Genomic DNA, 15,325 nt, shown 5'->3' with positions numbered 1-15,325 from the left:
CCATTGTGCGCCCAGGGCTACAGCCCCCATGGCCCCACTGCTTCAGCCAGCATGGCCAATGGTTAGGGATGACCCAACTTGTATGTACTGCACCGATATGTGAATGGCCTCAGATTCCCCATTGCTGCTGTCACACCATGAATACTGGGGGCTTTCCCCTCTCTTTTAGGAATTTGAGTGGTCCTCTTGTTTTGGTGGGGGGGCAGGGAGAGGTACTTGGTTGTTTTCCGTAATCCCAACTGTTTCAGACATTCAAAGAATTCAGACATTCATAGAATTCATAGACTCCTGCCCACAGCCTTGAAGCACCAACCTTCTGGTTGTTATTAACAAACACTTTCGGTTTGGTAAAGAGCTTTTGTTTGAACTCTATAATTTTATGCCTCAAGTCCAGGGTGCAGTGGGGAGCAGCAGCAAGGGGTCAGAAACAGGCATTAAGGGGCAAGGATTTGTATCTGGGTGCTTGTTCTACACACATCCATTTTGGCCTTCTGATCATTCTTGTCGTCTTGCCGACAGCACAAGCACGTGTACAGCCGCCATGAACTATCTACCAACGAAGACGATAAGCAAAACAAAGAGATTTTCCACAGGACCATGAGGAGGCGCCTGGAGTCGTTCAAGAGCACCAAACTAGGCATGAGCCACCCTAAGAAGAACAAAATTCACAAGAGAGACCGAGGCCAAAAAAGAGTAAGAGCAGAGCAGTTGAGATTGCCTCATTAACACAGGGGGAGGGAACGTGGAGGCCGGGTGCCTATGCCCTCGTAAGGGTGCCAGGTCTCTGGTGGGTCAAACGCTTTATTAATTTAGGATATTTATAACCCACCCCAGAGTCTCGCACAGCAGCTTGCAAAAGGTTTTCACAGTGAAATCACATTCTATTCTAGCCGTGTGTCCCTGTGGTGCCAGGGTTACCCAGGCAGCGTTTTTTGCCCTCATCCTTTGTCCCCCCCCCCGGCTACTCTCAGCCAGGTAGCAGCTCCCATCAAAGTCCTCTGAGGCAGGAGGGTGGGGGACCAAGCAGGTGGGATACAAGAGGCAGTGAACAAGGAGGAGCTTTATGCAGCCCCTTGGAGTTGTGTGATTGTTTTCAAACATTAAATAGCAGATATGAGGGAAGGCTTTCAGGACTCGGCCACGACATTCAGCGAGAGGCTTTGAAGCCTTTGCACCACAGTCCTAAGATGCACACAAAGAGAGCTTCTTTCTGGCACAGGAGTCAAGCTTCCTTGGCCTGGATGGAGTCCCTTCCATCCCATGCCAAACAGCAGTGGGGAGATTTTGTGTTGGGGTTGCCGCAACGTGGAGAGAGGGGAGGTTTTAAACCCCTCCTGGGCATGGTCCCAGCCCTGTGTGTCCCACACAGACACACACCACACCTGCTATTTTTTAATTGGAAAAACAAATGTGCAACATGAAGTGACATAATTTGGGTCTGAGACTCAGATGGGGCAGGATAGGGGCAGAGCCTGGGAGATTGTGTTGACTTTAAAAAAAGAAGTAATCTCAATTCTCTCCTTCTACTTGGCTTGCATTGGTGTGGTTTGTTTTTGCCTTGATTTTCCCCCCTTCCTTAAAAAAACATTTTGCTGCTGTATATTTTATTTATTTAGTTGTTTTTGTTTTGGTGTGTTTTAATAGTGTGTTGTGAGTTTTCTTTTAAATGGAAAGGTGGGGTATAAATACTTTTATAAAATAAACAAACAAACAAATCATTCTGCAGTTCAGGATTATTGCCCTCTTTTCCATCGGCCTTTGCCTCACTTTACTACTCTTTTCAAATCATTTCACTTTATTTGTCCCTGTCATTCTGAAACGAAGTTTTGAGTTCTTTGCAAAATTACACATGTGGACTCGTGTATGCTGAATTTTCTGGATGTAAAGCTACAACTTTGCCAAAAGGAAAAACTTGTAAGAAAAAGTGTTTTCCAGCCGTGAAGGAGAAGGGGCTGGAAAATGAGCTGGGAGAGCCACTGTGCTAAACTGCTTCTGCACCATACATGCCATATGCTGGTACCTCTTCGAAGCTGCCCAGCAATCTTTATGTTATGGGGTGCCACACAAATGCTGCAAGCAATGAAGTTAATAAGTAGATGGGGACTTGATTTTGCCAGAAGTCAGTGGCATGCAGACTGTGCCCCTTCCTCGTGCAGGAGCCTGCAGAGATCACGAAATGCTGGTGATCCAAACAGAATCAGCTTCAACATTGCAACTCCAACCCTTTCTCCAGCTTTTTAGATGTTGGTGGGGAATTGGATCTGGCCGGCAGGCCAAATCCTGACCCTTCCCCAGCTCCGTCACAGGCCACTTTGAATCTAAAGTGCGCCTGCAAAAGGGCCTCTTCAAAGGGGCTCACTGTTGCTGTGGGTCAGCTGACTGGCCTGGACAGCAAGCCCCCCTGCAGTGGTCCCCCAACATCATAACAGTAACAGGCGAGGGAGAGGTGGGTGGCCCTGCCCATCTGCCAGAGTGGCCCACAGCGGTGGGGGAGGCCAGGATCTGATCTGTTGGTTTGATCCAGTTTCCCGTCTCCTTATCTAAAAAGGAGGAGGGGGATAGATCCAGTGATGGCAAAAGCCTGCCATCTCTGCCAGTTATGGAGAGCTTAGCCTTGCTGTGCTGGAGCCAGTAATCCATGGTGAGGAACTATTAGGACCCTTAAGGTGGCTGATTTCTTGGTGGGTCCTCCCAAAGTCCACAGTGGAACTCAGGAGTTCTGCCGCATAAGGAATCAACTGCTTCTGCAGCAAGTAGGCGAGAAACAACAAGTCCAGCATTTCCAATGACAGAGAGTTAGGGTTGTTTTTTTCACTCACAGTACATTTCCAACCTGATTGGTGTTACTAAGAGATCTGTGGAAAGACCAACAGAAGATATGATCACTGAGTACTGCTGCTGACTTAGTGGAGCTTTAGGCTGATGCATAACTGAGATTTTGAAAGACTTTGTTTGGGAACTGGAGCCACACTCTCTGCACCTACAGGGTGTGCGTCGTTTTCATCATCACCATTGACATGAATTTATTAATCACCACCTGTGCAATTGTCTCAAGGTATAATAAAAACTTTGTGGCTGCAGCTGCAATCCTATACACACTTTCCAAGGAGAAGTAGCACTGAACTCAGTGGGACCACCTCTGAGTAAACATGCCTGGCACTAGGAATTATGCTTATCTGTAGTAATGGCCCCCAGTGTGGTGTAGTGATTAAGAGCGGTAGTCTCGTAATCTGGGGAACCGGGTTCGTGTCTCCGCTCCTCCACATGCAGCTGCTGGGTGACCTTGGGCCAGTCACACTTCTCTGAAGTCTCTCAGCCTCACTCACCTCACAGAGTGTTTGTTGTGGGGGAGGAAGGGAAAGGAGAATCTTAGCCGCTTTGAGACTCCTTAAAGGGAGTGAAAGGCGGGATATCAAATCCAAACTCTTCTTCTTCTTCTTTTGATGGCAATGGTGATTATGGTTTAAGAGTTTCTTGCACTTTCCATTGATGGCCAAGCTGTGTCTCAGAATGGGGATGGTGACCTCTGCTGGCCTGAGCAGCAGTTAACAGATGACATGAGCCTTGGCTCTTACTTTTTGGTGAACAGTGACAACCCTCTGCACATGGATTCTCCCACGGTCTCACTTGATAAAAGTTGATAAGATTTCACAAATGCCGACACAATTATATAACTTGCAGCTAAGACTAGTTTTAGGTAGACACTGGCAGGCATCAGCTCTACAACCGATAAAGCAGGCACCCCAAACTCAATCCTCCAGCTGTTTTGGGACTACAGTTCCCACCATCCCTGACCACTGGTCCTGTTAGCTAGGGCTGATGGGAGTTGCAGTCCCAAAACAGCTGGAGGGCCGAGTTTGGGGGTGCCTGCGATAAAGGAATGGCTTTAAAGTGCACACATGGGCAAGGTGACAAGCACTACCTGAAGACAACATGGACCTAGTTTGCATGGCACAGCAGGCCAGTCTATGGCACACAGAGACTGCTTGAAGGTGTGGGCTCCCTGAGAGGAGCTCACAGCCGCGTTGCTTCCTCTTCCCTTTTTACTAGAGCTGAGCCAAGGTTTGGCCTGTGGTCAAGCTCTCCGCACTAACTGCCAGACCTGGGCAAACCCAAGTGTCATGCAAGCCAGGTCATTCAGCTCTGTTGCTGGAGAAATGGGCTCCATTTATTGGATCCTGGAGCAATCAATGTGATTTTGATTACACAAATTGAAAATAGGTGAGAGCTCCTTATACGATGGAAACACAGAAAAGGTGTAGTGCAAGGTGCCTCACAAGGCTTTCCTGCTATGTGACACATGGAAACTCACTTTTTATTTCACCACTGGAATATTTGGGCCTGCTAAAAGATTCCAAACTTATTCTGCTTGTATATGCTATGTACCAAAATGTGTGTGTCATTTTGCTTGTTTATTTCAGAGAAATAGCAATGTCATTCCGAATGGAAATCTCTCTTCGGAAGCCATAAAGGAAAAAGGTAAATGTGCTGTTAAATTGATAATACCTTGACTCCCATTTGCAAGTATATTTGGGTTTGTATCTTGTTGTAATTGCCTTAAGTAGAGATTCTCAAACTTTCTTCCCCCCGGGCCCACTAGAGATGGCCAAAAATTACTGAGGCCGAAGAATAGCAATGCAGAGTTGGCCCCAGACACAAAATGGGGCAGCATTTGGCATCATCAGCTGGCAACCATTGGCATCATTTGGTCTTGGAAAATTTTGCCACAACAAGTTTCTTGTGGCAGGGAATTCTGTAGTTCAGCTTTCCTCAAACTAAGGATAGAATATTGACTGATTCAGACTCTCCACTTTAGATAGAATTTGCTCATCCACAGCTCTTAACTAGAGAAGGATTTTCATTTTTTATGTTCCCCTCTTTCCCCATATATCTCTTTAAAGTATTTTTATTCCTCTCCTATTATTCCCCCCCTCCCGTCACATCTAACTTGCATCTTATTCCCCATCTCCCCCAGAACTCCTGGTTTCTTTTATCCCTCCTCCCTGCTCCTTTTTTATATTCACTTCTTGTGTAGGCTTCCCTTTCTTATCCCCTCCCTCTCTATTTGCAGTTTATCATGATAATTTAAAGCATTAGTTTCCTTCAGTGCCCCTCCCAGTCCCCCCTGACCATCCTGACTCTTATCGCCTTTGCTTATCTATTTGCTGTTTATCATGATAATTCAAAACATTAACCTGCAATCTCTAGTTTCCTTCAGTGCCCCCTCCCAGGCCCCCTTGACCACCCTGACTCAGTTCCCTCTTCTCTCCCCCTCATCCTCCTGTGGGTGCCCTCCTCCCCACCAGCTCTGCAGCACCAGGAGGCCCTGCCCAAGGCCAGGTGGTCCTTCTGAGGTGGAGCAGGGGCCATTGCCTTGGAATCAATCAGGGGAGGCTTCCAGGCTCTGTAGGAGACTGGTGGGGAAGCAGAGAGGATTGGAGTGTGGGCATGTCCATGAAGCAGAGGAACGAGATGGTGTGTCAACAACCCTGGGTGCTTCTCCCTCCAGTCTCTCCATTCCTCTTGCCTCATTCCTTCCTGTTGTCCCTCCCTTCTCACATTCCGCCAGCCCCTCTGTCCATCCACTATTTCCCCCTTTTTCTTTCTTTCCCTCCTGAATACTGCTTTGTTCTGTAACATACTCTTGCCCCCATGTATGCCTTTGTCTTACTTCTCTCAGACACGCTATGAGCTGCAAACCATAACATAAGGTTGCCATATTTCAAAAAGTAAAAACCAGGAAACCACCGAAATTGTTGAACTTTTTTTAGACAAACCCCCCAAATGTGGTTTTGACTTGCCTAAGATCCAAGACAAAGCGCCACCTTTCAGAAATTCCCTCCAGACATCAATTCTGACTTTGAAAAATCCTGGTAATGTCTGGGATTTCCCAGATGTATGGCAGCCCTACATAACACAAACCTTGGTTGCAGCTCTGTCTGGAGAAAGCTAAACCAGGAGTCCAGATTCAGACAACACACTCAGGGCAGCAGCAGAATGCCCAGAAGAGTCAAGCAGATATTGCCTCTTCCCTGAGAGCACACACAGTTCAGGCTTGTGCTAAACCATTGGATTAACATTACGTGCAAACCAAGCCAAGGTTAGCAGTTTAAAATGATGATGATAATAATAATAATAATAATTCTATAATGCCCTTCATCCGAGGATCACAGGGTAGTTTACAATATAAAACCACAAAAATATATAACATAGTAACAAACAAAAACAATATCCCCCCATAGATTGTTTAATTAGCCAAACTTCCAGCAGTGAATGAGGGTTGTTTGTTTGTTTTTTTAAAAAAAGAATGCCTCAGTTTGCACTACTGTATAAGCTTATACTGTAAATGAATATTGTTTTCTTCCAGAAATTGAGTTTTCTGAACCAGAGGAGAATGATTATGACAATCTACAGACGGGGAGAGCAATAGAATTCCTTGCTAATGTCACCAAGCAGAACTTCACAGATACAAGTGGTAAGGATATGAATGGCGTGATTTCATCTCTACAATATTATAAAAGCATATCTTGATTTTTATCATGATGCTATCTAACATAATTAACTATAGTTATCACAACAGACTGAGGATTAAGGACACTGTAACTGGTGTTAAATTAAGAATTTGCACAGATTCAAAATCTGATTTCCTAAATTTGAAATCCAATTCAAATGCAGTCTGATTGCTTAAAACCCTGTAAAAAAGTCACACACATTAAATGGTTTAAATTCATCATGAAATTGCAAAATTGTGCATTACAATTACAATGCAGAGCTGTTTTTTTTTCAGTAATCACTTTCAACTCTGTCCCTGGGATGATGAAATAGTGCTTCAGGCTATAATGGAGAGAGAAATATTACAGAGTGGTAGCAAAAATTTTGATGTGGGTTTATCATGAAGTTCTGTGTTGTTAAGAGAGGTCATAGAATCATAGAATCATAGAGTTGGAAGAGACCACAAGGGCCATCGAGTCCAACCCTCTGCCACGCAGGAAACACCATCAGAGCAGAGGTGGTGAACTCTCCTCCCTTGGAGGTTTTTAAGCAGAGGCTGGATGGCCATTGTCATGTATGATCTAGTTGAGATTCCTGCATTGCAGGGGGTTGGAATAGATGACCCTTGGGGTCCCTTCCATCTCTACAATTCCATGATTCTGTGATCATTCTATGTGGTCTGTTAGTAACCTCCATGAATGGGACTCTGAATGAAAAGTATCCTTGGCATAATGCGATGCAGTAGATATAATATTGTCCTACAGAGGAAAGGGGTGAAGGAAGCTGGAAGCTTTGCTCTTTGCAATAAGGGAGATCTCAGTTTGTTAAGCTACATGAAGATGAACCACCTCTGCAATCAGCCCAGCACAATTCTGTGTTCCTAGCCAATTTCAGGGTGGAGATTGTTGCATGCCAGTCAACTCATTGCCTGTTTACTTAACAACTGAATATGTCACTCCCTGACTTTTTATAGGCATTGATAATCCAGTATTTTCAGCTGATATCGAACAAAACTCCACCATGAGGTTTTCGCCTTGGCTCTCCGGAGAAGAGATGGTGGTGCCATCCCAACGGGCCAGAGTCCAGATACCTTATTCTCCAAACAACTTCCAGCGGATTGCTCCCATTCGACTCAGCAATAGATCTGTAGATTCCTTTTTGCAAGTAGATGGCCCTGAGGAGCGGTCTCGAAGTTTCCTCCCAGAATCAACACACATGTAAGTAATATTTTAGGCATTTCTGCAGACAGCTATTTTCTCACTTTCGAGATTTCATCTTTTTCTCTTACTTTTCTTTTGAACTTCTCAAGGAGGAATCCTGCACTAGAAAGCCAAATGGCCGTCTTCTAGACGTTTGGGGATCCTAATGGTGATCACAAGTGATCATATCCGCTTCAGCGATCACCTTTGATTCAGTAATTCTAGCAATTCCATAGGAACAAAGGCATTCCAAACTCTTCTTTACATTCTCTGCCTCCTTTTGATCTTTCTGTCATCTCTTGCATTAACTTTATATTTTCTGTTTTGAAGCAAAAGAAGTGCAGGGTTTGAATGTAGATTTATATATGGTTATGCTTCTCTATTTTCTTAAATATATGTCAGCCACACAAAGGTAGAGTAGGCTTTTCTCGCAAATGCAAGGGACAGCTCTACCCCACACAGCAGAGCAGGCCCATTGATGAGGCAAAAATCTCTCTGTGTGTGTTCTGTCTTCCTCCTGAACTACTGTTTTTGTTGAATTGTTGGGGTTGATAATAAGTTTGGGGGCTGATAAGGTGTGTGCGCATGGGTGGGCTGACAGAGGCATATCTGGGGAGTTCTTAGCATGTAGGACAACACAGAGGATGTTCCCCCAAAGTCTGGGTTTTCTACAAGTCCTAATGCTGTACAGTTTGTTGGAATAGAAACGTTTGTCCCAACTAGATACAGTACCAACATTTTAAATAGTAACCAGAGAGGGAGAGAGAAAGGCATGATCCATTATTTGTGAGCACGTCCACATGCAGAGGGTTCCCCGGGGTGCATGAGAGTCCTGCTTTCCTCACTCAGCACACAGGCACAAGAGACATTTGGGTGAATGGGAGGGATGCATCTCCATTCGGTGCAAGTGGCCCGTGGCGCTAGAGAATGAGTAACGTTTATCAAGGCAAGGGGGAGGGCTGGGTGGATATATTAGAAGTGCACCCAGACCTATCCCACCTGCCTGTTACCTGCACACAGGTGGGAGACAGGGTTCTGTTGAGCACCTAGAAATTCTCAGCTCATGAGTGCTGTGGCCTGGTGGACTGGATTATGCCCCAAATGTATGTATAGAAAGGATTGCGTTTTAAAATATGTATTAGTAAAATCAGTTAAATGTCCACTTGGTGGCGCCACAATAAAAGCCATTCAGAGCTCTCCTTGCAGTATGGACCTTTCATAACTTCACTGGATAGGCCAGGGGTCAGCAGCCTTTTTCAGCTGTGGGCCGGTCCACCGTCCCTCAGACCATGTGGTGGGCCAGACTATATTTTGGAAATAAAAATAAAAATGAATGCATTCCTATGCCCCACAAATAACCCAGAGATGCATTTTAAATAAAAGGACACATTCTACTCATGTAAAAACACGTTGATTCCTGGACCGCCCGTCCAGAAGGCGATTGGGCCGCATCCGGTCCCCAGGCCTTAGGTTGCCTTCCCCTGGGATAGGCGATCTCCATGTTTATTTCACGTACCTCGAAGGCAGCACTGTTTTAAGGGAACCAAAACTGCTATGTAAGATGACCCAAGCTGTAGCTGGTTTTCATTTAAGACATAACTGTATTCTGACTTCCAATTCCTTTGCCACAACAGGTGACCCAACCCTTGCTGTGATGATGTCAGGACATTCCTCAGATGAAATGCTCCCTCCTTGGGAATACGAACAAACAAAATCGGATTTTGTTATCGGAGAAACGCCTCAGCTTAGGTCCAGTGTGCCTTAAGGGCCTTGGCAACGAGACTACACACCTCTGGAAGGCAGGGACGTTTTAACATCTTTCTTGCCAGACATCTTTCTTGCCAGGAGTTACCTGGCCTCCGCTGGCAAGCAGTCTTGAATGCAAGTGACGATCAAGCGCATTTTAATTCAAGTTACTATACTGACACTAGGTACGAACCAGTGAATTCACATTCACAAGCAGGAATCTGATTTTGGGAACACTCAAAAGAAGAAATGGCCGCTTAATGCACAAGCTCTCGCAGGTCAGCAGCAGCAAGACGGGTTCAGAGTTCTCGTTTTCCCCACAGGCTGAAACCTGTGCAGCGTCCTAAACTTTAAAAGTTGGCATCTTTTCACATTCCCCACCCCGGGAGCAAGAGGAAACTCAGCTGTGAGTCTTGACTTGAGTGAGGGGAACACATGAGAAAGAACGTGAATTATATAGACTCTATGTATGTATATTTTTTTAAAAAGAGAATGTATAAACGTGGCCAGATTTTGTAGAAAACTTTATTTGAAAAACTGAACTCTGAGTTCAGCTGGCTGTGTTTCACGCTGAAGGAACTCAAGTTCAAACATCAAGATAATATACTGTACAGGTGGTGACCATTTTGTGCACATCCGATAGATGTGCGACCGCCAACCCACACATTGTTTTTGGCCTTGGGAGGGGGTTGAACAGGCTTACGTGTGACCGCTGAGACACGCAATGACCCAGAATGCAACTCCCCCACAACCTGTACTTCCTTTTAAAAAAAAAGTATTTATTTTAGGGATTTGTGATATGAAGATTTTCAAAATGGAGCTGGCTTTAGGGCTGGTACCAGGCCAGGGCCATCTAGAGCAGCACAAGGGCAGCCATACTGGAACCCAGACTCAGAAGGTGTGATCTCCAGTTTAGGGATCCCAAGATCAGTGGGTTGAATTGGAAGCTGCGCATGCCCTGCTCTGTTGACCAAGCAAAGGTCTAGGCCTGGCTCCTAGTGTCTGTACCAGGCCTGGCCAACCCAAAGGCTTCAGTCTGCCAGCAATGGGCTGGTGTTACCCTGTGCAGCTGCAATGGGCTATCGTGGCCCATAATGGCCACACAGAGCATCCAGACTGGCTGCTAAACTGCATCCCAGCAGCAGACCCTGCAGTTCCTGGTTCAACCCCTGGAACTCTCAGCAGCTTTGCATCTCCTTCCTATGCCATATTTCCAAAAACACTCATTAAGGCTGCAATCCCGTGCACACCTACTTGGGAGTAAGTCCCACTGAGCTCTGCTGGGCTTATTTCTGAGTAAACATGCACAGTATTGCACTGTAAGGTGATCTGCAGAAAAGTATTCTGGGTGACATGGAGTAGTGCCTTTTTATCAACTGTGAAAGATAAAGGAGATATATTTTCTTACTGTCAAATGTTTTAAGTAGTGAATAGCTAATTGAACTATGGGCTTTTAATTCTCGTATCTGTTTTCTACAATCAATATTGCAGGGAATTAAATAATGTTTTGCTTTATAAACAGCCCCCTCCAAAGCTGATGTAGAATTTTAGTGCAGAGGAGCCTGATTGGTCTCACCTTTTTTAAAAAATAAATAAATTAAGTTGATCCACATGATATAATCTTATCAAGAAAAGTAGACACAAGTTACAGAGTGAATTTTAAAAATCTATTTAAAAAAAAAATTTTTTTACACCTTTAGTTCCTCAAATACTGTCGTCTTCTGTGTTTGACAGTTCTTTTTAAGTGCCATGACCTCAGGTCACTTAAGCTTCATAGTACTGTAAATTGATAGTCTGGTGTGTGTGTGTGTGTGTTCAAAAGGAGAGCTTGATTTTTATCTTGATACTAAATAGATTATGATTTAGGGCCAGCTAAAAGACTTACAGTGCAGTCCTATACTAAAAAAAAAGCCTCATTGAGTTCAATGGGGTTTTACTCCCTGGGAAAGTGAGAGTCTAAAAAACTGACATGGGCCTACAGTGTTTAATGGTTTCTCAAAAGTAATGTACAAATTGGTGACTTTGCTGCCTTTCACAATTGCCATTACTTTCCAATATTGTTTTACACTTGGCAGGAACACTGCATTTTCTCATTACGAAGAACATCCTCTCTTTGTAATGGAATAGGCAGGTCAACCACATTTCAGAACAAGTCGTGAGCAGAAGGAGCCAAAATCTAGAATGGCTTGCTGAGTCGTTGATTCAAGTCAGACATCACTTCCAAACCATAGTATGGAGCAGCTTTTCCAGTGTAATTTTCTTTCTTCTCAGTACTCTAGTTTTTGCATTTAGTGGCCTCTGGAAGTGAAGAAACTTGCTGCAACTATAGAACTGTCAATCCAAACACCATTGGCAACCTTATTTAAACCATGGTCTAAAATTTCACTTCCATCCATGGTTTCTGATTCTGGTTTGCTGGTAAACTTAATCAAATATTGTACGAAGCAAAGCCTCTTTATATTTGCATGGTTATGAATGCCTTCAACATCAAATATAGGACTCTTTTAAAACAAATTTCTCTTCAGTGTACCTTTGTGATTTTAAATGCCTAATTTTTCAGTTCATACATGCATTCCCATTTCTTGATGGTTTGTAGTTGGAAATGTGTACGAACTCCATTTAAAAGTGTAGTTTTTGAGGGGAAGTCACATTGTATTATGAAAGTTGTTTCTCTCGTATTTGATATTCCAGTTCTCTACTGGTGAACATGTATGCCCTTAGCCTCATTTTTACTAAAGTGCCGGCAAAACTTTCCTTAGAGTACAGCTTTGTGTGGCTATATCTTTCACATAGATATTTGGTTTGACCTCAGTAGACTAAATCACAGATATGTGTTAGCAAATGTCATGTACATTTCTGCAACCTTTCAGTTCTGTGTGCCTCTTGTTTTAAGGGACGCCCACCATGAAAAATGTATCTGTTATTTCTCCCTGTGAAAATTAGTTGCAAGATGATATTGAATCTAGAAGGCATTTTTCAGGTCTAGAAGTGAAAAATTAGGAGGTGTAAAAGCCAAGGCACAATAAAGCCAAAGCTAAGGGATCGCAGATGTAATCCTATATCCCCTTACCTGGAAGTAAGTCTCATTGAACTCGGATATGACTAGGCTGTTAAAGACCTACTGGCTTAATGGGAGAAATGTGATGCTTAACTCTCCCATGGTTTTGGGGGTGTTGGCAGCAAACTTATGCTGGAGTGAGTGGATTTCTGCTGAAGGCTGTAAGCTGATAATCAACACAGAAACTCTCATGAATAAGGGCAATAAAAGTGAATATGCCCATCAGCGGACAATTTGCTTTAATTCAGAATCGTTGTCTATTTTGTGTAAAGAGGATATATTAAATGGTGTATTCTCTCTATGTTTTGCTATGTTGCACTATTAAGCCTGTTGAATTTGTGGAAGTGTGTGTGTGTGTGTGTGTGTGTGTGTGTGCGACGGACACAGTCTTTATTCAAATGAATTTTCTGAACTGTGAAGAGACGAATATACTGTAGTCTATGTGTGAACAAATCAGAATTTTATGTAGGAAAAGCTGAAAAATATTTATAATGTGCCTTAAAAACCATACTATAAAGAGCAGGTGCTTTTCAATGACTTTGCAGTGATTTCTAGGAAGTCTTGACTTTCTTTGTGATATTATTGACTCTTTTACTTGGGAAATAAATGTCTTTATAAATGTTCAAATACTAGATTGCACAAGAACCATTAAACGATAAATTGTAGGACTTTGATGTACGGTATTGCAAAGTGTATATTTAAAAAGGTTGCACATTACCAAAAAAAAAGATATATAATAAAGATAACTTATTGGATCTATTTCTTTATAATGTCAACAGGTTCCTATTGATAAGGAAATATAAGAAGAATGTAGGAGCAGTCTTGCTGGGTCAGACCATCTAGGTCCCTCAAGCCCATTTTACAGTTTCCAACAGTAGCCAGCCAAATACCTCTGGAAGCATACAAACAAGGCCGTTGTGCTCTCCTATCTTCTGGTGCTCGTGAGGTATATTGCCTCCGTATTTGAAGGATCCATGCAGTTCTCATGGCTATTGACCTCAAGACCACAACAGTAGCTGGGAATGAGGAGTCCTATGCATTTCTTCCAGATCGTTTCTCATCTTGGCAATACCCCTTAAGGAAAGGAGGAACCAAAGAACCTTAGGTAACAGGGCATCAGAGCTCTGCTCAGAAACACTTGGATGCAAAGCAGTTTGCAGGCTCCAGTCATGCACTGATCAACCCACTAACTGGATAGCTCAGTTGGTTAGAGTGTGGTGCTGATAATGCCAAGATTGCAGGTTTGATCTCCATATGGGACAGCTTCATATTCCTGCATTGCAGGAGGTTGGACTAGATGATCATCTGGGTCCCTTCCAACTCTAGAATTCTATGATTCTATAATTCAACTCAAAGTCACTGTGGAAAGCTGCTCTCAGGACAGGATGTGGATGGGAGGGCAGTCCATCCCCAGTAGGGTTCCTGGTTTAATCAAATTGCCTCCTCTGAAATACATTTTGTCCCATGAGAGGGAAGATACAGGTACTCAAGGGTTCATAGCTAAAGAAGCTTAGGTATGGTTTGGTATGACGTCTGGCTTAATAAAGCTATGCATGTCAATGTCTGGAAAAGCAGAATAGTGGTTTGAATGGTTTGCAAACCATGGTTCAGAATTATGTCTGAATTAGGTAAAGGTAAAGGGACCCCTGACCATTAGGTCCAGTCGTGACCGACTCTGGGGTTGCGGCGCTCATCTTGCTTTATTGGCTGAGGGAGCAGGCGTACAGCTTCCGGGTCATGTGGCCAGCATGACTAAGCCGCTTCTGGCGAACCAGAGCAGTGCACGGAAACGCCGTTTACCTTCCTGCTGGAGCAGTACCTATTTATCTTCTTGCACTTTGACATGCTTTCAAACTGCTATGTTGGCAGGAGCAGGGACCGAGCAACGGGAGCTCACCCTGTCGTGGGGATTCAAACCACCGACCTTCTGATTGGCAAGTCCTAGGCTCTGTGGTTTAACCCACAGCGCCACCCGCGTCCCTATGTCTGAATTAGCAAAGCATAATTACAGCCATTCCTTCACCTCCAGAGGCTGCTGCACTATGGAGGGGAGTGAATTTGAAGCTGAGATGATGGCTTGCTTGTTGCATATTTAGAACACAAACTAACACTGGTTTGAGTTTCCAGACTGCTTACTGTAAGCCATCATTTAGTTTGATATCTGAGTGGAAGCAGCATAAATACAATAGGCCAATTACTATAGCACAGATGGACTGATAGTGTGCTTTCAAGGCTGACTGTGGACATGTGGCCCCCAGCAGATTACTACGGAGAAAGTAGTTTGTGGGATGCAGTTTAACATGCACACCCTAAATGTGCACAAAATCGCTTCACAGTCTTAATTTGAGCAAGCCATTCAAAGGGTCTTGTTTGCTTTTTCCATTCTGAAATCCTGCTTCCTGTTTCCCTATGTGTGAGTTCTCCTCCCGCATTGCATTATTCTGTGGGATTCTTTGTGAATGATGTCATCCGTAATTAGAAGCCAATGTAAAAATGAGAATGATGACCACTTTATTCCATTACAGTGACAGCAGGTTTAGGACCAGCGACCTTGTGACCCTGGTCCTGTCCAAAGGCAACACTTGGGAGCACAGCTAAGAGAGAGTCCCAGGCTTCCAGTCTTTTCAACAACAAGGGCAGTGGGGTTATAATGCTGCCTAGGAATGCAAGACGCAGCTGGGCTTTGGTGTGCACATTCTGTAGTATTGCCTACCGCAACCAAGGAAACTTGACACAATAGCTAGCTGGGCAAAACAATGAGGTTAGAGGAGGAGGGAGCAGGGAGAGAGGCGACTGGAAGGAAAACAAGGATGATGAGCAATCAGAAAGG

The 15,325-nt window shown here is 44.1% G+C and overlaps 1 protein-coding gene across 2 annotated transcripts in view; it reads left to right on the top strand.

Moving 5' to 3' along the window:
• SLC9A3 (solute carrier family 9 member A3) overlaps positions 1 to 9,500 on the top strand; it is a 52,045-nt gene extending 42,545 nt beyond the window's left edge. The window contains exons 13-17 of one of the 2 annotated variants that reach the window (XM_053361493.1): positions 520 to 693; positions 4,422 to 4,479; positions 6,368 to 6,475; positions 7,466 to 7,709; positions 9,326 to 9,500. In XM_053361493.1, coding sequence (XP_053217468.1) covers positions 520 to 693; positions 4,422 to 4,479; positions 6,368 to 6,475; positions 7,466 to 7,709; positions 9,326 to 9,329 — 588 coding nt within the window. In that variant the 3' untranslated portion in view covers positions 9,330 to 9,500. Of the gene's footprint in view, positions 1 to 519; positions 694 to 4,421; positions 4,480 to 6,367; positions 6,476 to 7,465; positions 7,714 to 9,325 lie in introns of those variants that run through there. The other variant, XM_053361494.1, reaches the window with a different exon arrangement.
• Positions 9,501 to 15,325: the final 5,825 nt, after the last annotated feature.

This window comes from Podarcis raffonei, chromosome 13, assembly GCF_027172205.1.
Source record: "Podarcis raffonei isolate rPodRaf1 chromosome 13, rPodRaf1.pri, whole genome shotgun sequence".
In the NCBI taxonomy this organism is placed as follows: Eukaryota; Metazoa; Chordata; class Lepidosauria; order Squamata; family Lacertidae; genus Podarcis; species Podarcis raffonei.
This window is presented reverse-complemented; position numbering and strand designations above follow the sequence as displayed.